The sequence below is a fragment of the Malaya genurostris genome, chromosome 3, assembly GCF_030247185.1.
Source record: "Malaya genurostris strain Urasoe2022 chromosome 3, Malgen_1.1, whole genome shotgun sequence".
Taxonomy (NCBI): domain Eukaryota; kingdom Metazoa; phylum Arthropoda; class Insecta; order Diptera; family Culicidae; genus Malaya; species Malaya genurostris.
The window spans coordinates 210,053,593-210,078,969 of NC_080572.1; the positions used below are offsets into that span (position 1 = coordinate 210,053,593).

Below are 25,377 nucleotides of genomic sequence, written 5' to 3' on the forward strand. Positions count from 1 at the left end.
TATGGAGTTACTAAGGAAATCGTAATGGAATAAATAATGGACACGGTGGTCTTTGTGGTAAACTTTTGCTCCATAAATAATGAGAATGGTTTTTCATATTACATTACCTATAGTGTTCATTTGACTATAAAAAAACACACACACACGCGAGAATTGTGCATGTTACACAATCCAACTTTAAATACCCTTTGTGTGATCTATCGTTTTCCTATCACAAGAAAATGTTTCAACGGATATTTTCCTTGGTTTGCCAAATATCAAATTTGAACTACGAAACAAATTTTGCAAGGATTAATACAATGCATAGATAGACAATAGTATTGAATAGTACGGCATGAGGCTAGATGATTTTTTTAGATCACGTACGAATAAGTTTCTCAATTGAAGTAATCGATTACTTACCCTGATAATCGATTAGTCTGATATATAATATTCGATTATTAAATAATCGAGTGATTCGAAAAATCCAACATCCCTAGTCACAGTAAGACATTTCTTTTGTCGAACAGCAAGTGTAACGGATTTCTTCCTAATATCCAAAACGCCGTACGTATGTTACGCATGTAGCTACATAAGACTACTCCATTTTATGCGACATTTGAATAGGGCGGAAGGTATCCTATTAAATCGCTGATAGCCAGCGATAATCAGCTAACATTTTGTCAATTTTGTGAACAGCCTGCTTATTTCGTAAAATTTCGGAACCAAAACTCAGAATGAGTAATATTTAATAACCTGTTTTAATCCACCTAGTGGTGTAATGATGTCTTTCTCATACCAATCATACTATCATATATAATACTGTGGTATTCTTCAAAATAATTTTCCTCGATCCTTGAAAGAATAATCGGAATCAGTTTGTTTGACCGTCTACTGCTAATGATTATCAAACACAGTAGTGTTAAGACCAGTTTAGAATTTTTTTTAAGTTTTTTATTTCGCTCCTATAAGTGATGGTATAAAATTTTACAATATTTCACCCTATAATTCCGGAACCGACAGTCAGATCCAGATTAAAATCAGAAGTTTTGTATAGAATCATAATACCATTTATTTAATTCTAAGTTTGTGAGAATAGGTCACGCCATCTCTGAGAAAAGTGAGTAAGAAATTTGAAATTGAAATTAAGTGAAATTCAGAAGTTTTGTAAAGGTCCATAAGACCATTCATTTGAATCTAGTTTGTACGCATATTTTCATCATTGCGCACATTTTACCCAATAACTCCGGAACCGGAAGTCGGATCCAAACTAAATTCAGAAATTTTGTATGGCATGATAAGACCTTTTATTTTCATTTGTGGAAATCGGTTACGCCATCTCCGAGAAAGGTTGGTGCACTTATTTTCACAATTGTTTAATTATTTCCGGAAATTGAAATCGGATCCAAATAATATTCAAGAATTATGTATAGGACCTTTCATTTGAAACTAAATTTATGAAAATCGGTCCAGCCATCTCCGACAAAAGTGATTGCAAAAATATGGTACTGACATTGACTTGAACATTTCGAGCAGTGCTACGGGTGATCTAGACGACTCCAAAAACAACAACAACAATGACGATGTCAAAAAAAATGGATGAAGATGCGACTTTGTGAGCCGCCGGTTATCCTCCCTTGCCCCCGGATCCCATACTGGGTAGGAGTGAGATTATCTCTCCTCCAGGCACACGGGTTTCAACAAAATCCCGCGAAAAAATATTCCAAAATATTACAAACAATTTAATACGATAAATCAGCTCTGTTAAGCTTTCACGATCACGAAACGTATGAAAAAATACTCTATGTTTAATAGGTGGCATGCCTTGATTTTTATTCCAGTGATTTAACTTTCCTAATCAGTATGAAAATTTCGAATAAACTGTTTTTCCAATATGAAGCAAACAACCACCGAAAACCATCATATTTAGGTGGAAGAGTATGGTGAGCATGGTCTACCTGAGCGAACGTGTCGGAAGTGGTTTGCACGATTTAGAAATGACAATTTCGATTTGGAAGACGAAATACAAGCCGGAGCACCAACAAAGTTTGAAAATGAAGAATTGAAGGAATTGCTCGATCAAGACCCGTCGCAAACATAAGAAAAACTTGCATAAGAAAAACTTGCTAAATCAACTACTCAGCCAGTCAACGTTCAAAATTAATGGAAACGATCCGAAAGGTAGGTAATCCGACGCCGTATGAGTTGAAGACAAGGGATATCGAACTCCGTCTACACATACAACTGCTTCAACGGTATAAAGAAAAAGTTTTTTTGCATCGAATTGTTACTGGTGATGAAAAGTGGTTTCATTACGATAATCCGAAATGTCGAATATCCCGGTCATGCATCATCATCGACGTCCGTTCAGAATAATCATGACCTGAAGGTTATGCTTTGTATAAGGTGAAACCAGCCGGGTGTGGATAGCTAGCGATGGACAATACTTTGAATATTCAATTTGTAATCACTTTTTATCAATAAAGTTTCAAATTTCGAAAGAATCACTTTAAATTAAATAAATTCCATTTTTTTCCACTATATATAATGAAGTGGAATTAAATGGAATTTAGTTTCTTATAAACAGATTAAGTTCATTCCACTAACCGCTCAAAAAATTTAAAAAAAAGTAATTTTGATAGAATCACTAGACTTGAAAAAAACTTTTCAAAACAATAACCCAAGTTCTTTGAATTTCAAGTCCAAGAATCTCAGTTCGTGCTGGCATCTCATCAAACACAGTCGAGAATTGCTTACGGTCGAGACGATAGAAACAAAGACAATACAGTGTAGTGAACAATAGAGTGTACGAAATGGGCAAAAACGATTTAACAAAGCCTGAAACTTGGCCAAATTCAATTTGTATTGATTTCAAGCACTGCAAAGTTAGACCAGCAGCAACCGAAATTGAAATCTTGCTTAAGGAACGAATGCATCTAAATGTTACTGATGTAAGTGAGATTCAATTCAACAAGGCGTCTAACTGTGTGTACATTATGTTCAAACGTGAAAAAGATGCTTCGGATAATAACGGGGTGCACAGTATTGATCATGACAATGTTAAATATAAAATCCCTGTGTACATGGTGGACAGTGCCATAGAAGTACGCGTGCATGACCTTCCCCCGCAGACCAGCGATAGGTATGTTCGGGAAAGTATGTCCCAGTACGGTGAAGTTCTTTCCATTGAAAGGGAAGTATGGCGGAATTTTTTTCCGGATATCCGGAATGGCGTGCGAGTGGTACGTATGCAACTAAGTAAGGCAATTCCATCTTACATCATTTGTGATCTAGATGGGATACATCCGTGTAAAACGCTGATTACGTATGAAAATCAACTGGTTACATGTCAGTTTTGTGAACAACCTGCACACTACGGCAAACCTTGCACTGAAACTGCAAAAAGGACATCTTCAAACAAAAATAAGGACAACCGCCCAACAACGGAAACTAGTGAGCGCAGTACTCCTGTTGTACCATCAAACCCACTAGCAACTGCAATTAATGCACAACAAGGCGCGTCTACAGCAACTAACAACCAACCCAAGAATGCGAATTACAAGGAAAACGAAGAAAAAACGGAAACCAATAACGATGCCACCGATGCGGCAATGGAGGACGAGACGAGCCACGAACAAAGTGACCCTCGCTCATCGCAAGATAAAAATGGAAGCTCCTCTCCCCCTAGAAAAAGGATGACAACGAGATCCAACGGTAAAAAAATTATTTTATCTAATAAAAACATGACTCATTCGGCCACGTAAAGCTTGTACGCAAATTGGCCTGAATAAAAATTTTATAAAAAAAAGTCCAAGAATCTAGAGAACGACAACTTCTAGGAGAAAGGTCATTATGAGTAAATTTATTGATTCTTATCTGTAGCATTCAAATGACTAGTTTCCGTCGAATACTTGAAATTTGCCAAGTGTCTGTAAATGGTTGTAGCAGTAACTTCTTCATTTGTAAAAGGCACTAATTAAAATTACGTTAAATGTTGATTTTAATAACAAGTATTAATTGAAAATATTCAAAGAAATTAGAGATGCTGTTTTTCTAAAATTTAATTTTTCGGTAAACTCGGAAATGAATTCAACTTTTTTCAGTGTTTACTACATTCAGAAGTACCATTCGACGTTTGACACCTGTTTCCTGGACATCATTTTTATTCAATTATTAATTATTTTGAGATATACCGATTTGAATCAATTGCACGCAAAAACACAATCGCTCTTTTGCCTTTCAGTCTTGGGGTGAATTGATTTCGTACACGACAACTGGTTTGCATACTGCGGGCATGTGCGAAACGTTATCCAAATCTAGATAAGTCGATCCAAATTCTTTTCTGTTGTTAATTTCTGGACTTTCTTAGCCTAAATCTTGAAGGTCTTAAAACTTCTATCCAGACGATTCACTAGATTAAACTCTCCCATATCCCGCAGATTTCGTTCGTATGCAGAATATTTTTTTCTAACTAACGAGTCTAAGACAAAGATAACCTTAAAGATAATTTCAATGAATGTTGAAGTGAATGTTGTAAATACGAAAATCGTAGCGATTCATTTCATTCTCTATTACATAGAATCACCTCAACTTTATTGAAGAATTATTCACTACGAAAAGATCGACAATGTCGAGGAATAAAAAATTTGCACAGGGTTTTAGAAAGACCCAATTCTACGCAGCGATGCTGAGAAATTGAGAGCAAAAAGTTTTGGCTTGTAATGCGGAACGGTTTAAAGTCATTTTCTGGCAAATAAAGTGAAATGGTGGAAATGCCAACGTTTAGCACAAAATACATTGAGAACTGTACGGCATGGCCGAAGGAAAAATTGCAGTATTGTTCGATAAAAATATTAAAATTTTAAATGAGCTTCCTGATTTGTCAGATGATTTTTGGATGTGGGGAAACAATCAACAAACGAAAGAGTGCATTAAAAAGTGTTTCTCAGTTTTGGCCTGATCTAGCATCATGCCACTACGGTTGAAACATGTTGGAGCGATACCGAGCCAACGGAGTTTATTTAGGTCAACAAATATGAACTCACTAATTTCACCGTAACTAGTTTTTCATTTCTTGAAAAATTCATTAAAATCAGATAATCGGTTTAGTTTTGGAGAGTACATGTTACAATTTAAACGAATACGCCCTTTAAACTAAAGATTCAACGATAATGGTTTCTCCGACTAACTATAAAATATGCTAAAACCATGTTCAAAGCAATGAGGCAGGTGGCAAATACTTTAATGAAGAAACACTCATGTAATAAAATACAATAAAGTAATATAAAAACACCTAAGTTCGTGAATTTGTGTGATATATAAAAAAATAGGGATCTTTATAATTCAAAACACAACACTTCGAAAGTCTACACGAAAAAACATATTTTTTAAGGACTCCTAAGGCCAGGTTCTTCCAAAAATGTGTTTAATTTTAAATGCCACTAATTGTTTGAACAATATTTCCAGATTATACTTTTTACAGATAAAAGTATTTATATTAAATTAAACAGTTTCATATTCTGTATCAAATTGGATATGGTCGGAAATTTCCACCGAGAAAAAACAAAATGACGGTAATTTTTCGATTTTCAACCCCTTTTTGCACTTTTATTTATTAATAACTATTTTCAATAACAATGTATATTTTTGGTTGTAGTTCCGACCATAGAGAGACCTCTCACGAGTAAAATGCCGTTAAGTTCATGGTTGACACGTGCAATAGTTTTGGAATACGAGTGACATCCTGTTGAAAAAACGTAGTTTCAAGAAAAATTCGAACAAAGCTTTTATTTGCGACTAAACCTGCATGGGCGCGCACCGTCCCTCAATTTTTCTATCAACTTCTCGGTCGCGTGTATCTTCGGGACTAATTCTATATCATTTCTAAGAGAAATTCCTACCAATTAACGGTAAAAAAAATTTTATCTATTATTTGCAGGAACCTAGCTTTAAAGTAATAATTTTCCATCAAACGTATTTCGCTGACGAAATGATCAAAAGATGTCATATTTATTGCCAAGTAGAGTTGTTTTTAACGTTTACCTAGCGATGCAAGTTGAATTGTTATGGAGTACTAGCAGTTTAATTTGAACTGTTTTGCACTATTGAGTCGAAGACGAAACATAAAGAAAGGAAATGAAAAGTGCCCTTAGCGCAAAACGATCACTCTTAACCCTTACTAATCACAATTTGGGGTCGAATAGTAAGACGTACATTCTTTTCGATCGGAACACCAGAATGGACATTTCACATAGTGACACTCAAGTAGATTTGCACTGCCTAGCGGTTCAAATTGAATAACTTGAACTGTTTTCCTCTGACGACATTCTACCCTGTGGGACCGGAATCATGTTATTTCTTATAGATTTTTTACGGTTATATATAAGAGGTACACTTTGCTGAAATTTTGCACAATCATTAGACAAAGTTTATTTACTTTTTGAGTCGAATACAACAAAACAGGGGAGCGGAGGCGTCTATAAATGACGACCTGTCAGCGGTAGTTGGTTTTGCTGGTGTAAATTGTAATTGTAATTTGTAATTTGTAATTTGAGTAATTGCTATTAAATTTATGCACATGTTTATTAAAAGAGTGTTTTCACAGTTTACTGAAATGCTACGATGCCCTCTCTATTGAGGGAAAGATACACAATATTTTGAAATAAAATAAATCTTCGGAATAGTCATTCCATTATCTAAAATCGACTGTTCTTCGCACACATTCGAATGTCATCAACAACAATTAGCCCGGAATAGCCTCGCAGATGAAGGTGATGCGATCGATAGGAATTTTGTGTCGATTCTAGTTCACTCACTGAGCAAGTCAACAAAGTACCGACGATGTCCCCGTAGCCAAGTAATCCCGGGTAGGAAGAATGTGTTTGGATGAATAAATTTATGTTTATGGTCTTCCCCACAAACTTTCCCTGTCGAAAAACGCCAACCGATCCATTTGCTTGTTTGTTAGCGGATTCGCTCCGAAGGTTATGGAGTTGAGCCAAAATTTAGCCAAACGTGTTACCAGAATACGGTCTATTTGCGATACCGGACGATACGAGCCGATAGGAAATACTTAAAGCTGACCAAGGAACGTGCCCGATTTGAGTGTCGTGTTTCGTGTCAGACCAACGGCGCCAGTCTGTCCAGTAATGAGGTTTTGTTTGTCTGACAGGGCATTCTGGTTCGGGAAAGCCGAAATTGTTGCCTTCAAAAAATAGTATTTGTCAACTGAAATCAACATGATGATGAAGGTGGAGATTTCGGTGTTGCTTCGGATCACGTCGGATATCACGTATGAAATCTTAGTGGCAAACATCGCAATTCCATCAACTTTGAATGATGATGGAAACGCATGGTACTTAACATCTGATTGAAACCGATAAATGTCACTTCTGTCACGACATTTCATCCTACCTCTAAATGAATGATGACGAACGGCGAGCTCGGCGGTAATGTGAAGAGAAGAGAAGAGAAAGTTTCCTCGAGAATTCTATAATTATTCGGATATTTACCTCTGAATAAACTTTTCCTTTTCTCGTGTTGCCCCCTGATTGAATGACAGCAAGCTTTTTCCTTAAGGCCATCGCGTGCTTGCTTTGCGTGTTAATCTGTCTAACTACCATCGTTAGTTCTGTTTTCTTCTTCGCCTATCCAAGATCTCAGTATTGTAAATCCAAATGAAGGGTGAAGGTTAACCATATATTCATATTCAAACAGTAAACTATCAAGGAGAACGAAAAGAGAAAGGTCATCCAAATGGAGTGTTGATAGCGTCATTCCTCACCAAATTTAGGTTTGTTTTTCCGCTCGATTTACCATCTACTTTACTTCCTTTTTATCAAAGGAAAAATGTCTCGAAGACCGGATTTTGAGCGAAACTAGGTCGTCGGTGGATGTGTGTGTGTGGGTCTGTACTTGTGTAGCAAATGGAATCGAGTTGATTGGGTTCGTTACAGAGAGTCCTGCGTACAATGTGCCGCAGAAAAATCATTTCGGTGAGATGCTCTGATGGTGTTTCGCCACTTTCAGTGGTGGAACAAAAGTCAGGTTTATGTCTTTAATTTGCTAGATCCCTCAAGATTACATTTTAACTTGTCATCTGGCTAAACAGTTTTTGGCTGGGGTTTTCGAGAAAAGTTGAAATCATTTCAAACTTCGAATTTTCCACTTCCAACAGAATGAGCTGGATTAATCTCGAAAACTACTTTCGTTGAGATGAAAACTGTTCCGCTCAATTAGTTTCTCTTTTTACCCAAGTTAGGCGTATTTTTTGCTTTTGTTCAATTCGAACGAGATGAATTGTTGGTCGAACGTTTGATGATTTGAAAGACATTTTTTTGAGATTTGTTTCAAATTTTGACTGACTTTTAATATGTATTAAGTGCACGGAAAGAAATCCATTACCGTTGTCATGATAAAAAAACCTATTTGAATTCACTTAGTGGTGTAATGGTGCCTTTCTCATTAGCATTTCACGAGATATCGATGCAAGTTTTATATTGGACATTTTGAATAATTGTTTTCGGAACGGAAATCGGGAGTCTGTCGAAACTGTAGTAAGTATTTAGGGCCATCAAATAGCCAGGCCTACAGGTTCGAATAGTTTTACAATCTGTTTCGAATTTCATACTATTTTGTGTCGTCAACCATATGAAGGCTAGGCATTTTTATCTGTCAACCCCCTGTCTTTACCTTAGCATTGTATTCAACAAATATCACACACCGGTAACAGGACTGTGCATTGATTATGTTTTCATCAAAATGGTTGAAAACTCGGACTCATTTGTGCTCGATGCCGATGCACAGTGGTCCGAAACGGGAAATTACCGTGACAAAAATATTTTCACTATTAAATATTAGTTTTTTGTAGTTGGTGTCTTCACAAAAGTTGTTTGTAATCAAATGGTGCTCCTTTTGATGAAAAAAGTTACTATGGTGGTCCTCATTTAGATTGTAATCTGAAATCTATTTTTTTTAATTGAACTCAAATATGATTTTGCTGTACAATAAAGTTGTAAGAAAATTTTATTTTGAGCAACTTAGCTGAAAAAATCACCTCTCTAGCTTTTCATTTGATCGAGTTACATCAATTTTCCTGAGTAAAAAAAGGGGGGGCTCCTGAAAAATCACTTTTTTTGTTTATTTTTTTTTGTGAAACGTTCTATGGAAAAGTTGTATTCAGAAAAGTTGTTGGACTCACAATTGTGCACAATTTTGCTCAACCAAACTTTTTCATATGAGCTACCAGTAAAAAGTTATTATTTTTTTTCACCAAAAACTTGGCAAGCTTCAAATATTAATATTCATTAGATTGGAAGGGTCAAAAATCTCAAAAACATTGCATAACTCCTAAACGCCATACATTGTCCTTTCGAGAAATGAGACACACAAAAACTACAGCCGAACTATAGCTGCACATAATAAAATTTCCTACAACTTTATTGTACAACAAAATCATTTTTGAGTTCAATTAAGAAAATTAGATTTTAGATTTCAATCTAAATGAGGACCATCCAAGTAACTTTTTTCATCAAAAGGAGCACCATTTGATTACAAACAACTTTTGTGAAGACACCAACTACAAAAAACTAATATTTAATAGTGAAAATATTTTTGTCACGGTAATTTCCCGTTTCGGACCATAGTGCGATGGACCCTTTTTGGGTTTTGTAAAATTGAGCCTCGGTGTTGGTTTTCGTATTCTTTATAGTGTGTACGAAATCGAACACCACACCAGCGTGCTACGTTCGTAGAGGCGGTGTTGTTTTTTCTTCTTCTGTACCACCGCATGTACGTACCGGTGCGTTTTATAAGACGGTTTTAAATTCTGGACACTCATCTCCTTGTAATCCCGAAACCGGAAGTCAAGTCGGGATGAAACTATGGAGTTACGTATGGAATCATAAGACCATATGCCGGGGAGTGGTATAGTCGGAATAGTCGATTGGAACTGATTTGAGCCCCCGGCAACCTGCTTGAAATGTTCAACACTCTTTATCCTGTAAATCCGAAATAGGATGTCAGATCCAGATGAAAATTGAAAGTTTTGTATATGACTAGTTCTAAGTTTCTAAGTTTGTGAAAATCGGCCATCTCAGAGAAAAGTTTTTTTTTTATTTTTTGCACTGATCACCCTATAATTCCGAAACCAGAGATCGGATCAAGATGAAATTCAGGAAATTTCTATAGGATCATAAGACCTCTCACTTGAATCTAATTTTCGGTGAAAATCGATTCAGCCATACCCTAGAAAAGTTAGTGCACATTTTTCATTTTTTTTGCACATTTTTTTTCATAATTCTGGAACCGGAAGTCAGATCCAAAAAATATTCAGGAATTTCGTATGGGACCACAAGACCTATTATTTGAACCTCAGTTTATGAAAATCGGTTCAGACATTTTTGAGAAAGCTTAGTGCAAAGAAGCGTTACATACACACATACACATACAGACAATTTGCGTACTCGACAAACTAAGCCGAATGATACACAGTTCAAAAAAACCTTGTGATTTTACATCTTATAAGATACACATAAATGGAGCGTCGTATTTCACACAAATGTTCATTCAAGAACATATAAAATTATGTGATTTGAAAATTACAGGCTTGAATTCGAACGAAATAAAAACAAAAGATCGTTATAGCAGCAGCGGGACTTGAACCGAGAAACATTAGATCACAAGCTTACTCGATTGAACCACAGAGCTCATATCTGTTCATTGAATAATTGATGCATATAAATCCATACAGTGGCACTTGGTAGCCGACTGCAAAATTCACTCCTAGCGTGTAAAGTTCTGTGCGAGTGGAATATTGCGTCATTTAAAAAATTAAGTAGTTGTGAATTGTATCGTTTGTAGGATTCTGCCACCTGTAAAATTCATAATTTTTTTCTGTGTATATGACACTCGGCCCTCTGGGCATTAGTTCAAAAGTCGGTTTTCACATTGAGTGCAGAATTTTTCTATATGAATTCATGAAACCAATTATACTTTCAATCTTTTTAATCAAGTGATAATGCGATAGATTACAAATCGAAAAAGTAGAAGGTGATGTTTGCCTTCAATTGAAGTACATGCGCTGAGAAATATTTATTTTATTATTATAAATTGATTAACCGATCGATAGAAAATTGACGTGATAAAATATCCTGAACAGACTAAGTACAGCGGTTTGAAGCAAAACAAAATTCAAAATTTTGATATAACCTACGTTTTGTTTTTCTCGCAACTCATTTGAGTGGATTCTTGAAAGTTTGTGCAAAACAGTACGAAACCGTATCAGTAACAAGAAACGAACGTATGTTCAGAGAACACGGAATTTTAGTATTTTTATTTTGATATGATTCAGATTAATTGAATTTGATTTGATTTTTGATTCACTCTTTCGTTTTTCGAATATTTCAAATATTAGTTAAAGTCAAAAAATCCTAAAAATATGTAAAAAAATATGCCAGACATTCCATTTTCGGGCTTTCGGGCCAGGAAAGTTTTCTGACCCTATATGCGGGGTTGGGAATAAAACCCAGGTGGGCTGCGTGAAAGGCATCGACTATCCCATCACGCTATACCCGTCTCCACGCATTTTTTTAAATTTTTCTCCTAAGTTTTTAAATTCTTGAAAAAGCATTTAGGTTTTTTCAGTGTATGTATATTTTTTTAGAGTGTTCGATTGATTTCCTGCAATTTCTTTTCGGGCACCATTTTTTGTACATATTTCCGAGTAACTAATTTAAAAATTAATCTTCAATCAAATCGGTCTCGCTATCGGTGCCAAATGATCGATGTGTCATCAGGAATCAGAAATCAGAAATCATAACATAATGGCTCATATGGGACGTATCTCAAATTTATCGGATATTTGTGCTTTGCCGTGAATGTATTCTCATCATTTTTTCCCGGTGGAAATGGAATCTGGGATGGGGATGTTTAGAAAAGGGAACAACACAAATAGAGATCATTAATAAAGTATTCTGTACGACGGAGGAAATATTCAATGCTCTGCTGGGCCAAATAATCAACCACAATGGGATTTGGAAATGTCAAGTCTGCTATAGCTATTCTGCATTCTCAAAGAAAAGCTTAAATGCTCTCGGAATCCCTAACGCCCTGAGCAAATTTTTTAGATTCCTCTATGAAAAATGTTACTGGATTGAGGACGGTTTCTGCTACTGCCGAAACAGGCAGTCTTATTTTGAACCCGTTACTGATGCTTCAGATGCTCGGTATCTGTGACACTGAAGCCAAATGTTTTACTCTTTCGAGCATAAATGTAATCTAGTAGCGATGTATGCTGCTCACATGTACCAAATTAAAACTGATTTCTTAACCAGAGTTCTCATAATACGACTACGTCAAAATATTCCATGACAAATAAAAAAATGCTTACGTTTGTTGTACGTTTTGTCGACCGGGATGTTTCCGTTCGGCTCCAGCCGGTCCAGATACTCCTCGGATGTGTAACCATTGAAGGGCACTTTACCGCCACGATTGTGACCATGTCCGTGATGGTGGTGGTGATGGTGAGGAAGATGGTGGTTATTGTGCTGGGTGCTGTCATCGTTCTCCTCCCGTGATATCGCTGGAAGAGAGGAGGGAAAAGAAACAAGTGTCATGAGCAACAACGAAAATGACTTTGGCTCAGTGTTTGTTGTTTTAGTTCAGAAAGCTTATCCTTCGATTGTTGACAAAATCAATATCAGTTAACGGGGAAATGATGAGATAGCACAAACAAAATCGGTCACAATTATGACAAAATTTGATGAGTCAAGTTAGGGTGGGCTTTCGGAATTCGCATTTAGAGCTCAGAAAATATTCGACCCGAAATGTGGATTATAAGGGTTGAGTGGATAAGGTGATTCGCAAAAAATATGTATATTGCAATGAACTAAGAAATTCAGCAGTTTGCTTACCATCCGATGAATTCACAGTTTGTAAGATACCTTAACAAAGAATCTGAAAGTACAGCCGATTTATTTCCAAAGTTATTATACCATAGAATTGAGCCGAAGATAACACAGCTAAATTGGATTTGTGTTAAAAAAATATGAACCAACTCTTCTTAACATCACACATGAATACTAGGGTACCAACATTTTAGGACCGTCCCGGGTTGGCGGTTCAACGCATAGGACGCTGGTCTTACAAGCCAGTTGTCGTATGTTCGAGCCCCGACCTGGAAGGATTCTTAGTGTCAGTAGGATCCATAGTACTAGCCATACAATGATTCTGTACACTAAGAGTCGGCTGCGAAGTCTGTTGAAACAGAAAGGCCAAATTCCACAAAAGGAATGTAATGCCAGGACTTTGCTTTTACATTTTAGGATTATCTCTAATTTTGTTAAGCGGTAGGTCGTCAAAAGGTGAGATAACTAAGTGCACACAAGTTCCTATCTCCCCGTGTGTCTATGATGATATTTGGTCAACAGAATGGCGTCGACTGGGTACTATCGCCTTCTGCCTTAGTAGCAGAATGAGAGGGTGCGAATTGATTTGTATGTAATAGCTCCTATGAAATGTAAAAATTATTTTGAATTCTTCAAATAGATCAACTGTTCCGTATTAACGTCCTATTGCTACACAGATAAAAATATTTTGTGAATTTACATTTATTTTAATGCACATATTTGGAGCAGGTAATTAAATGGAAAGTTACATTACAAAACTAAGCGATTTGTAAATATACATCCTTGTTCAATGAAAAAGTAAATGCATTTCAATGTAATTTTACATCAATCATGGTTTTAAATCATATTTTCGTTTCAACTGACGTCTGTTTAATAGTATTATTGGTTTACATGTCGTGTAAGTTTCATCTTTTCTTTCTGTGTATTATGAATTTAAAAAATTTCGATTTCAGAAATTTCCCCTCTGGTGATTTTTCAAGATCGAACATTTTCAATTTTGAGAATGTTTGAATGAAATAAAAACTTCGGTACTGAATTGTGACAGATACTGTAAAACAGCATATTCATCTTTGAAAGCTGTTTGTTCTGTAAACGCTTTTCTTTGATACTTGAACATAAAACAAGAAAATTTGTTCGAAAAGTGTTGAGTTCAATTCAGAAGATTTTTTTCTTTCTGTCTTTCTCTATGGAAATTGCAGGAGAAACCGATTTTTGATCGGAACTGTGGAGACTTCTAGTGGTATGTATCATTCGACTCAGATCGGAAAATGTCGGTGTGTACCTTTTTAAAAATTGCTCTCCGCGCAATTTTCTCGGAGATGGCTGAACAGATTTCTACAAGCTTAATCTCGTTTGAAAGCTACTTTTGGGTTGTGAATCAGGCTCAAAGATCACTTTCGGACGTATTCGACAAAACGCGCTTTTTTCTATTCCTACTTTTTTATAAAACTAACCATTGATCAAGTTAAAATATATTATTGCAGATACTTTTGGTTTCTAGAATGCTGTAGAACAGGGGTTCCCAAACTATGTTGAGTCATGGACCACTTTAATAAAATTAACTTAGGCCTCAAAAACGAAAGGGAAAACGTTTGGGTTCGATATTTCATACGTAAAAAATGTGCAAATTTTGAAAATAATTGGTGAATTAGTTTTTAAATAACGATGAACATGGACTTCCGAATCGTGCTTTCGAGAAAAATGCGTTTAAAGTTTATTGTCTATACAATTTAAGGAAACGATTCATTTTCCTAGGGGACGCGCAGGGTCTAACACTTTTGAAAAATCATATTTTTTCTTCGTATTTTGTTATTAAAAAACATTCCAAAAATGTTTCGTTAAATTGGACTACTGCGAACATCCGTATAACAGATAAAAATGTACAAGTAAGCAGTATGTTGCTCCAAAACTATTAAGAGCGAACAAAAAATAGACATTAGTTGTTTTATTTCCTACTGAGGAGCAGTGTCAACTCTGAGAACAACACACCTAGTTGTTCATCTCATACGGGCTCCCCTCGATACTTTTCCTCATGGGCGTAGTTAAATTTTTTATGTTTTTTATACTTACATCAAATGATATTTAAAAAACTTTTCGAAATAACGCGAATTGGATTTGATTTACGCACCGCCGATTCTGCGCAAAAATTGAATTTCCATGTACACGGGTGATTAAAAATCATGAAATCATGAATCATGCGTATCATGAATAATAAGTCATGATTTCATGAGAAAAATGATTGATATTATGAACAATAGCACATCATTCATGAAAAGTTTCATGATATCAATAATTTTGCTCATGAAATTTCATGAGAAGGCATAGTTTATGATTTCATGATTAAAAAATCATGGTACCGGTAATAGATTTTTATCCGTGTATGCCTAATTCATTCAGAAGATTTATGCGAAATGCACATGACATATTTTACCTTTTTGTTTTTTGACTAATTTTACCTTCGGCTGATCCGTGCATTGGCAGCTTATGTTGAACTACGAATGACCCTGCGCAGTTCTATGTTCAGGGGGGCAAGTGAATTAGTGAATTTCAATTTCCCGATTTTTCCGGTACGCCAGACTAAAAATTCCCGGTTTTTTAACAGGCCCAAAATATGCTCAGGTTTTTTTAAATATTTCTCTCATTCAAGCTTTAAGTTGAAATCCCATGTCAAAAAAAAAAAACATCGAGAGTTGAGAAATAGGTATTTTTCGGGTATATCCTTGGAACTACGATTAAAAATCTCATCCACAGTTTGTCCAAACGTTCATCTTCTGAACTAACAGTACCAGCCCAATGTATTCCATCTTTATTTTGTCTATTATTTCGCCAGTAACTTCGATGTAACAATAGGATTAAAACAAGAAACACATCTTGACAACGGTGATGTAAGTGATCAGTCTGAAACTTTGTATGTTTCTTCGAAAATAATATGAGAGCAACAAATTATATTTTGTAGTAAACAGATTCAATGGTAGTGAGTGCGTTTTGCATGTGTTCAACAATTATTCTTCAAACCAGCAAACGTTCCGAAAGACGAAACTTATTTGTATACATACTCAAAGAACTCGATTACTTTCATTTCCAATGAGAAGAATAGAGAGCTATCATTCTTCAATAAAGAACTCCAGTTCACTCAATCTTCGAGGAGAACTACTTCTTTTGGACCGTTCGCGGACTTACCATCTCTAGTGTATTCCAATACTTTTTTAGCTTGGTATAGTCTATTAGTTAGTATTAAAGTTAAAAATTAAAAATGAATGAACTAGAGAACAACACTCCTCCCGCAAACCCCATTCCTTCTAACAACCAGTGACGTCTCATGTCCAAATTTACGGGCTGTGCACTGCTTATATGGTATGATATCAGAACCGTTTCGACGTTGCAACTGAGACAGCAATTTGTTTTCAACTGCCATAAGCATAAACCACTGAAGCCTCTCCTGAATATAAGTTCTCACTGAGCCTATTCGACCAGTTGTTCAGAGCACGAGATGCACATGAGGACGAAACGCCACTGCTAACAACATATACGATATTCTTTCAGAGTTGGGTTTTGGCGAGAGAGAAAAATCCTGCTAGAATTCTTAAAATGTACGCTTGTGACTTTGGAAAAACAACAACAATCTATGCCTCTAGTGACTGAGATGATATAAATGTGATTATCCTATCATCGACAATCTTCGACTGCTCCTTCGCCGACATCAATATCCTCATCATAGCTGATAATCTTCGAAAAAAATTAAACATAGATTCACTGAACAGGCTCTTACGAACTCTTGAAAACTAATTTCAGCTGTCAAAGAAGGATAAAATATTCTCACAATTTGACATTACTGAGACAAATTTTGGTGAAATTAGGGGAATCATTAGCTGACAATTGAAAACACGGCTCCTAAGAATTCTTAAAAACAAATTAAACATGTTACATGATGTTCTGAAATTTTAAGACAAACACTAAAAATGGTCGTAAGTGCAAATGACAGTTCTTCTTTCTTTACTCTTTTTTCGATTATTACGGTCCTATTGGCAATCCTTCTATCTTACACTTTGCAGAGAATAACGACTGAAACTATCAACTTTCGATCTGCTGTAAACAAAAATTTTGGAAAATACAAGAATACGCCGTAATAATTGAAAGAGAAAATAAACAAAGAGAAACTGTTATTTGCACTTGGAACCTTTTCTAAGATTTGTCGAAATTTAATAGAAATCCAGCGGAAGCATTTAAATTATCGTTATTATTCATTATGAACATTCATTGTGCTAAGAAAGCTCTTATTGATTTAAGATTGCTGTCAAACCCACACGGAGAACCCTTCGATCATAAAATTGCGATATCGCAGTTTTTGATTTTGGGCATAGTTGATTTAACTAATTTTTTTTTGATTCAACCAATATGGTTTTGATTTGCATATATTCAAGTAGTTGAAAAATATGTTGTTTTGAATGCTGTCAAATGCCGGTGACAGTTGAAAGCAAAACAATAATCGCAATGCAGAATCAACAACTTTTTTTTGTTAAAATCTGTTCGCGTCGCTTCGAAATGTCAATGAAAACAACATCGATGGTTAAAGCGTTTGGTGAAATTGTGTTCATTCGATTTGAGAAATTTATGATAACAAGTGTTTATTTAACAGCGGTGTTGTGATAAAATTAACCTTGTTTAGGATGAAAAAGATTTGGTGATGCGCAAGAATTTTATGCTTCAAATTCGATCATTGATTTACTTCCAGCAGACTGTTTTACTTCCAGCTGTTTAATACCGATGATGATGTTCATGCATTAGCAATAAAACGCTTTTTGACATGAATTTAATTTATAAAAGTAACAGGAGCGAAGGGTTTCAAACACACATAACGCGCTGCGATTGAATGGCGCGTATGAATTGCCGTCGCCAAATTCCAATTCCCAGCGATTGATGCACCCAAGCTCATATAAATTGACTAAAATTATCAGTGCATAACTTTAGTACAACCGGTTGAAGGCATCATCTTTCAATACTAATTTTAGGTAAATTTAATAATTTCGCTAATTTACTCGCCCCTCCGGACACTTTTGCAGATTAAAAAAGATTTTCGACATCAATCATTTCTGATCGAATCAGAAGTATTTTTATTTAGAATTTAGATCTTTACTGATCTCGACTTGACATGATCGTGATCATACAAGAATCAAAATCACTTAGAGATCAGATCAGTTCTGATTTCGTAATGATAATTTATTCCTTGGTAAAGATCACTTGAAATCAGCAGTGATCGGTGGTTTTCCCAGCCCTAATGATATTACATGTCAATATAAAATACTGTATTTTAACAACGATGTTTATTTCATGAATCTCAACATACCGAACTTATTTCAAATAGATTGTGACGTGTATCAGTAAGTATATTTTGATTATTTTCGCAAATCAATAGCATTGTTCGAGTTGATTCAACTATTTGCAATGTCTGAAACAACCGATTTATTTTTCAACTAACAGAATTTTGTTTCAATAACAACACCAGTTATTTCAACTAAAATATTTGTTGAAATTGAAAGGTATGTGTCCTCACTAATTGACAGCATTTTTTTCAAACAGTTAAATTAGTTGTTTCAACCATAGTTTTTCTAATCGAAAAAATGACAGATTAGTTAAAACAACAATCGATTAGTTGTACCAAATTTTAACCAATCGAATTCAGAAAATCAACTAATATTCTGGTTGAAATGGGATCGCGGGTGGTTCCGTGCATACAAAAACCATTGAGACATGAATTGTTGGCCCCATTTTCAATGGATTGTGCACCATTGAACCTGTGTGGGACTATAAGATGTCATAAAACTTGTACTGAACTTCTAGTTCAAACACAAAATTGCCTTCAACGTTTCATTTGTTGTATAAGGAAAATCATGTTGCTGCAAATCGTTACTAAGATTAGGATAAGTAATTTTTTTTCCCGGATTTGCACTAAAATTTCCTACTTTTTTCTGGTTTTCCCGATTTTCCCGGTCGCTTGCCACCCTGTATGTTGAACTGCGCAGTGGCACTCGTAGCGTAGGATTATGTTATCCGGTAAGCAGACACAAAGTTAATGCTACTTGAACTGTTTTACCCCTAAGTGCAACGTTTTTATTGACGAGCTGAACGAAACAGTGGTTTATCTAAAAACAGTGAAATGGTGTTAGTAATTGAAGATAAACTGCTAACACACAAATGATTTCAGTTCGCTTTCACATCTCATCCAAGTCAGTCGATAAAACAAAACCAAACGCTTACGTTCGAGACGGAAGAAACCAAGTACTGTATTGTGTAGTGAACAATAGAACGATCTAGAAATGAGTGAACCAAACGAACAAAAGCTACCGTCGTTACGAAAGAATACATTTATTGTTGACTTCAGGCAGTGCAAAATTCGACCTTCGATACAAGAACTTGAAGGTTTGCTTAAGGAGCAAATGCATCTTGACATTAAAAGTGTGCATTTACTTCAATGCAATAAGACAAATTATGTTGTTTACATCCAGTTTTATAAGGAGTTGGATGCAATTCAATTCGCAAAAGACAATAACAATGTGCACTAATGTGGAGCACGAAAACATTAAGTTCAACATTCCAGTATATATGGAAGATAGTCCTATAGAAGTGCGTGTGCATGATCTTCCCTCAAGCGTTATCGATCCTTTTATTCGCAAAACTACGGAGAGATTCTCTCTATCGAAAACGAAAAGTGGAAGTACTTTTCCCCCGGTATTCTAAATGGCGTACGTTTGTTACGGCTGCGCTTGAAGAGGCCTACACCTTCTTATTTGGCTTTCGGTCAAGATACAAGAATCCCGTGCAAATCACTTGTTACCTATGACAATCAGATGACCACATGTCAATATTGCCAAAAAGCTGTTCAGTACGGTATGCCATGTGATAAACTGGACAAGAAGACAACTACACCAAAGAACAACGGTGCTTCCTTCACACCAACCCCATGCAACCCCAGAACATCTGTGACAGTCACCAACAACAATGAAGCATCCCCTTCAACGAAACCATCAGTATCCCCTATAGAACAAAGTACACCAGCTGCAGTTAACAACTTACCCTCCAACCAACCAGCAACTGAAACCAATGTACAACAAGGCGCATCTACAGCAACTCTCAACGAGCCCAAGACTGCGATCAACAAGGAAAACGAAAAGAAAACGGAAATCACACACAACACCGACGATGAAGCAATGGATGATGAGATAAGCCACGGACAAAGTGACCCTCGATCCTCGTTAGATGAAAGTGGAAGCTCATCTTTCCCTAGAAAAAGGGTGACAACGAGATCCAATAGCAAAAAAATAAACAAAATGTAATCCAATCGGCCACGTAAAGCTTGTACGCGAAAAGGCCTGAATAAAAATTTTTATTAAAAAAAAACACACACACACAGATGAGTCGAAGACGAAACATATAAAGGAAGTATTTTTCATTTGTTAATCCTTACCTTCCCGAGAATATTAGAACAATTAAATAACCGATAACAATCATGTCAAACTGTACAGAAGTCCACGACTGCAAACACCGGCTGATCTCATGAAAATAATTTCATCTTTGCAAAACAACGAACCTTTGAAACAGTCAGAGTCAAAATACTTGACCTAATAGCAAGCATTTCTGATGCAATATGAAAGTGCGCTTTGCTCCACGCAGAGTACAGTGGAGTTACCGTATAGTGAACAAAGTAAACAGAATCGTGCCACACCCTACAGTAAGAGACAACAGAAAAGTATAAATATTTGTCACTGGAAAAGACAGCCAAAATTAGTTATGTGTTTTTTTTTGTAGAAATAATGTTCGTCAAAGTTTAGCCACATTTGCATACTGACTGACTGGGAGGAGCTTACATCAACAATGCGTACTTGGTCACACTAAGCCCAAGACTGCACGGAGCAGCCAGTTTCAATTTAAATTTAAATTCGTCCATAGTTTCTCACCCAAAATAGTTGAAAACCAAAGTCAGTCAGGGAGAAAGGGGGAAAATAGAATCCAGCCAGTTCGCCGCATAGTTTATGTAAGTAATTGACCCAGTTTTCCTACAGTGCCGTTTCAGAACCAGCTCAGTTAGTTAGTTAGTGGCCGACAAAAAAAAATCCTGACAGAGAGTGATATGTCAATTTGAGCACTGTTTAGCTCTAGGTATATGCCACTGACAGACTGTCGATGTTGCACGGCAGTCGTGTGTCAGTTCCACGTGATACGGAAAAGCCGGTTTTATGGTACAGGCACCATTGAATCTGTGTGCAGACGTTGTCGGTACCAGCTAACTATAAAGACCCATAAATATGATACGGCATGGCGCTCATGATTGCCCCGTGGAGATGATTATTCATTCATGAGTCAGAAGTCTACTTTGGAATGACCCGGCGTAGGTGATGAAGTTAAAACGACCCGATTCCTGGCAGATCTGGAGGCAAGCTAGTTGCTAGCCCGTATTGGAACTGTGGATGTGGAAGTCCCAGTTTTTGAACTCGACACAATTGAAAGGCTGTTAAGCTGAATAATTAATTCTATCAGCAATGTTGACGACGGAAACCAACATCACAAGCCCATTTTGCAGTATGGAGAATTTTAAATTGTACATTTCATAGGCATTTCAAACTTTCGACTTAACACTGGAAAGTATGCGGAAGTGAACAGAGGCTGTTGCTCACGCTATTTTTCAGGTGCGATGGGAATATTGTAGATGCTTCGGTGCAATAACTGATGATTCAAACAAATAAACTAATGCACTACTTCATATATTCATTAAACGTTACTTCCATCATCACGCTTCCGTTTTTTTTTTTTGCATTCACGTGCCACGAGTTTTCTTCATTTGGTTCGTCAGGAAAGCTTCGTCGAAGAAACGATGATGGTAGTGATGATGGTGATGATGATGGTAGTGGTGGTGATGCCATGAAATCATTTCGGGAAGACAAAGCATTCAAGTGTGCACAATTACTTTCACTCTCATCAGCCACTCATCAACAATATTAGCATTTTAGCCTCGAGTGCCTCTCTTCGGACAGTTTTCCCGACCGAGCAAGCAGCTACGGTTCCCCGTCTATGGGGCGGAAGGATGTTATTAATTTTACGCTTTATTGTTTTCTTGTGTCTGTCATGTCGCTGCTTTCCACCGGCAAATGTGATTTTGCACTGCAATGTTATAGTTACATTATCTAATGACTGCAAATTCAGTACCACTCAACGGTTTACCGAGATTGTTAATTAAAATGCGATCATTTGCAGCGATGGATTGCGGTTCGCACTAGCGGCACGTGCGGCGGTAAGTGAGCAACTCTACTTGTTAACGTTTAGTGGTGACCTTCCAAAGGTTAGACTTCCTGATTGAAATTCGATTACGTGCAAATTACACCGGATATGGTAAATTTGTACAAATTTGTATACGTGGCATGAATTGTTTCACTGCACACAATGTTTATCGTTCTCGATCCATTTTTAAGCCAACGATAGACAGTTAGAAAATCTATCTCTCTAGATTCCGTTTAGCAATTGAATCACGTTCTACTGAGCGGAAATTGAAGCCATTTTCACATGTTTTATTAACAACACCACAGAAGACAACCACCGTAACCGCCGGTTGTAGTGTTTCCTCCTTCGTCCTCGCAAATCGAGAAACCCCAACGGGAAGTCCAACATAGAGTTGGAGTTTCCAGCAAAAATATACAACAGCTTTCCACGATGCAATGGGGAAAATTATGCAGACTGTTTACGACTCATCCGGATGAGAGAGTTATTGAAGCGTTAGTCGGACAGTTTTCCCACATCAAAAAACCCGGTCGAGAACTTACTGTGGCCATTGTTGGCCTCCTCTGGACAAAGAGAACTCGGCGATGATACCCAATTGAATCAAATTTCTGGTTGAGCGTTCTGACAACGTTGCAGAATCTGGAAAGCATTGGATCTGTTCATAGATACAATTTGATATCATATGTTTTATGTTTTATGATCCGGAAACATTGTTTCAGTTCAACTTTTTTACGTACAACTTTTATACATTATTGTTAAAAAAACACAGTAGTCAAAATGGTAAGCGAGGTAAGTGGGGGAAAAATCTACGTGACATAATTTGTTTACTTGGGCGAACCTAACGAACGTACCACTATAAATTGGTGTGGACAATTTTGCATGCTACGATTTCTGCTGTGGTTGCGTTAGGGATGATAGATGCTGTAATTGAATGCAAATCGCGCGTTTTGCAATTAGTCTAATTGCAATTAGTTTAATTGTATTGAAAGCACGCGCGGAGATGTGATGCCGTTCGGAATCGTATCTGACCCTGTGATTTCAGCCATCGAGAGGTCAGACGTGGAGAATAGTGGAATGTGACATAAAGTTAAAATATCACGAGGCACTCCAGTAAATCTGCAACACCGATTGTACATACATACGTTTCAGTGTGATATCCTGACATATCATTATTGCAATCCATCATCCTTTGGAAATGTAATTTTTTTTTGCATCATACCTGTAATCATCGTTCAAAATAAAATCACTTCGAACGAATGTTCGAAACGTGATTATGTGCAAATTGAACTATCGAATGACAACCATAATTAATATGACATTACCCCGCTCGAGAGGATCTCATTACCGTAGTTATGATGTGGAAATTGAGTTTGTATAGTCAATGTTTGTTTCAATCATATTTACTGTACATTGTTCCAACAATTAAGGTTTCGTTTGATTTATACTTGAAGTTGATCAATTGGATTTATGTTTTCAATGTTTTATTCCGTTCACACGCTACCGTTTAAGTCGAGTTGATAAGGCGGCTTAGTGTCTTTCAAAATATACCAAAAAATGATTAATTTGAACTTGATGATCACATGTCATAATAAGTGATGAAAATATTTTTGTAAGATAACCGTACTTAGATCAGTGGTTCGCAAACATTTTTGGTCGAATGCCCACTTTGGATTTATTGTTCTTTCTTCTACCCACCAAGTTTAAACATATTTAAATTTTGGATTGATAGATTAACATTTAGCCTATTTTGGAGTTGACTCAAATTTCGAATGTAAAATAGAGAGAAATTGTAAAAAAGGCTACTTTTTTCATTCCTACAAAAAATGGAACGTTAATTTTAGTCCTTTCGAGCAAACATTGGGTAAGCGAACTAGACGACTAAGTCACAGCAAAATCTAACTTTGTTGATATTTGATTGGGATGAATGATAAGCAGTATTGGGAAAATCACGATCAGAAAAACTTCACGTGATAATGACGTTATGAAAAAGCCAGTTCAACAGATATTCTAAAAAAACTCAGTGATTGAAAAATTGCTTTCGAGATTTTCATTAAAAAAAAACATAAAACTCGTAGATCACAAGTGATGTTTTGTGTCAGCGAAACTTGATGATGAATTTTCACCCACAGAAATATCGCTTTAGATATAAAAGAAAAGGAGAAGAGTTTCAGATGATATTGCGATGTTAAATTCCCACTACGCTTCAGTTCGAAACCGAAGTTATTCGTGCGAGATTTAATTATTATATATACTGTTTTAATTGCAGCTGGTCGATTACACAGCACTGTTTAGATTGAACCCAATAAAACGCTGTTTAGCATGAATTTGAATTACAAAAGTGACAGTAGCGCAGCATTTTACATGTCTCGAACACACAGCAGGCGTAGCGTTTGAATGGCGCATTTCAAGTGGCGTAGCGATAACCTGCGCTTCTGTTACTTCTTCATATGATATTCAAGCAAGGCTGGGTAATATTTTTTAATCAGCTGCATAACATACTTTGTGATTGTTTTATTTTTCTATTTTTTTTATTATCATCATAACTATTAATAATCACAACACTTGCTGCTTTTAGTGATGATATTGCTCCACCATCCCGGTATTACTGAATAAATTTCGAATACAATTCAGGTTTTTTGCCCTTCTCTTATAGAAAGGCTATGCAATCACTGTGAAAACGGACTTTTTAACCGAGGCCCGGAGGGCCGAGTGTCATATACCATTGACTCAGCTCGACGAACTGAGTAAATGTCTGTGTGTGTATGTATGTAACCAAAATATGCACTCACTTTTCTCAGAGGGCTGAATCGATTTTCATAAACTAAGATTCAAATGAAAGGTCTCATGGTTCTATAGCCTGCTATTGACCTTCATCCCGATGCGACTTCCGGTTCCGGAGATATAGGATGATATGCACCAAAAATATGTAAAAAATATGCACTCACTTTTTTCAGAGATGGCTTCGAGTTTACAAACGAAAATTCAAATTAAAGGTCTTATGGTCCCAAAGCCTGCTACTGAATTTCATTTTGATCCGACTTCCGGTTCCGGAGTTATATGGTAATATGTGAAAATTTTAGAAATTTTGCACTCAATTATCTCTTGAACAGCTCAAACTACAATTCAAATGAAAAGTCTTATAAAATTTGTAAAACATTTTATCTGGATCCGACATCCGGTTCAAGAACTAAAGCGTGATAAGTGAAAAATAACATTAGTATTTTTT

At 36.3% G+C, this 25,377-nt stretch overlaps 1 protein-coding gene across 1 annotated transcript in view; it reads right to left on the reverse strand.

Annotated features, from left to right (window-relative positions):
- The window catches only part of LOC131436744 (cyclin-dependent kinase 14), a 437,597-nt gene that overhangs the window by 132,017 nt on the left and 280,203 nt on the right, over positions 1 to 25,377 (reverse strand). The window contains exon 4 of the mRNA XM_058605629.1: positions 12,368 to 12,559. Coding sequence (XP_058461612.1) covers positions 12,368 to 12,559 — 192 coding nt within the window. The remainder of the gene's footprint in view (positions 1 to 12,367; positions 12,560 to 25,377) is intronic.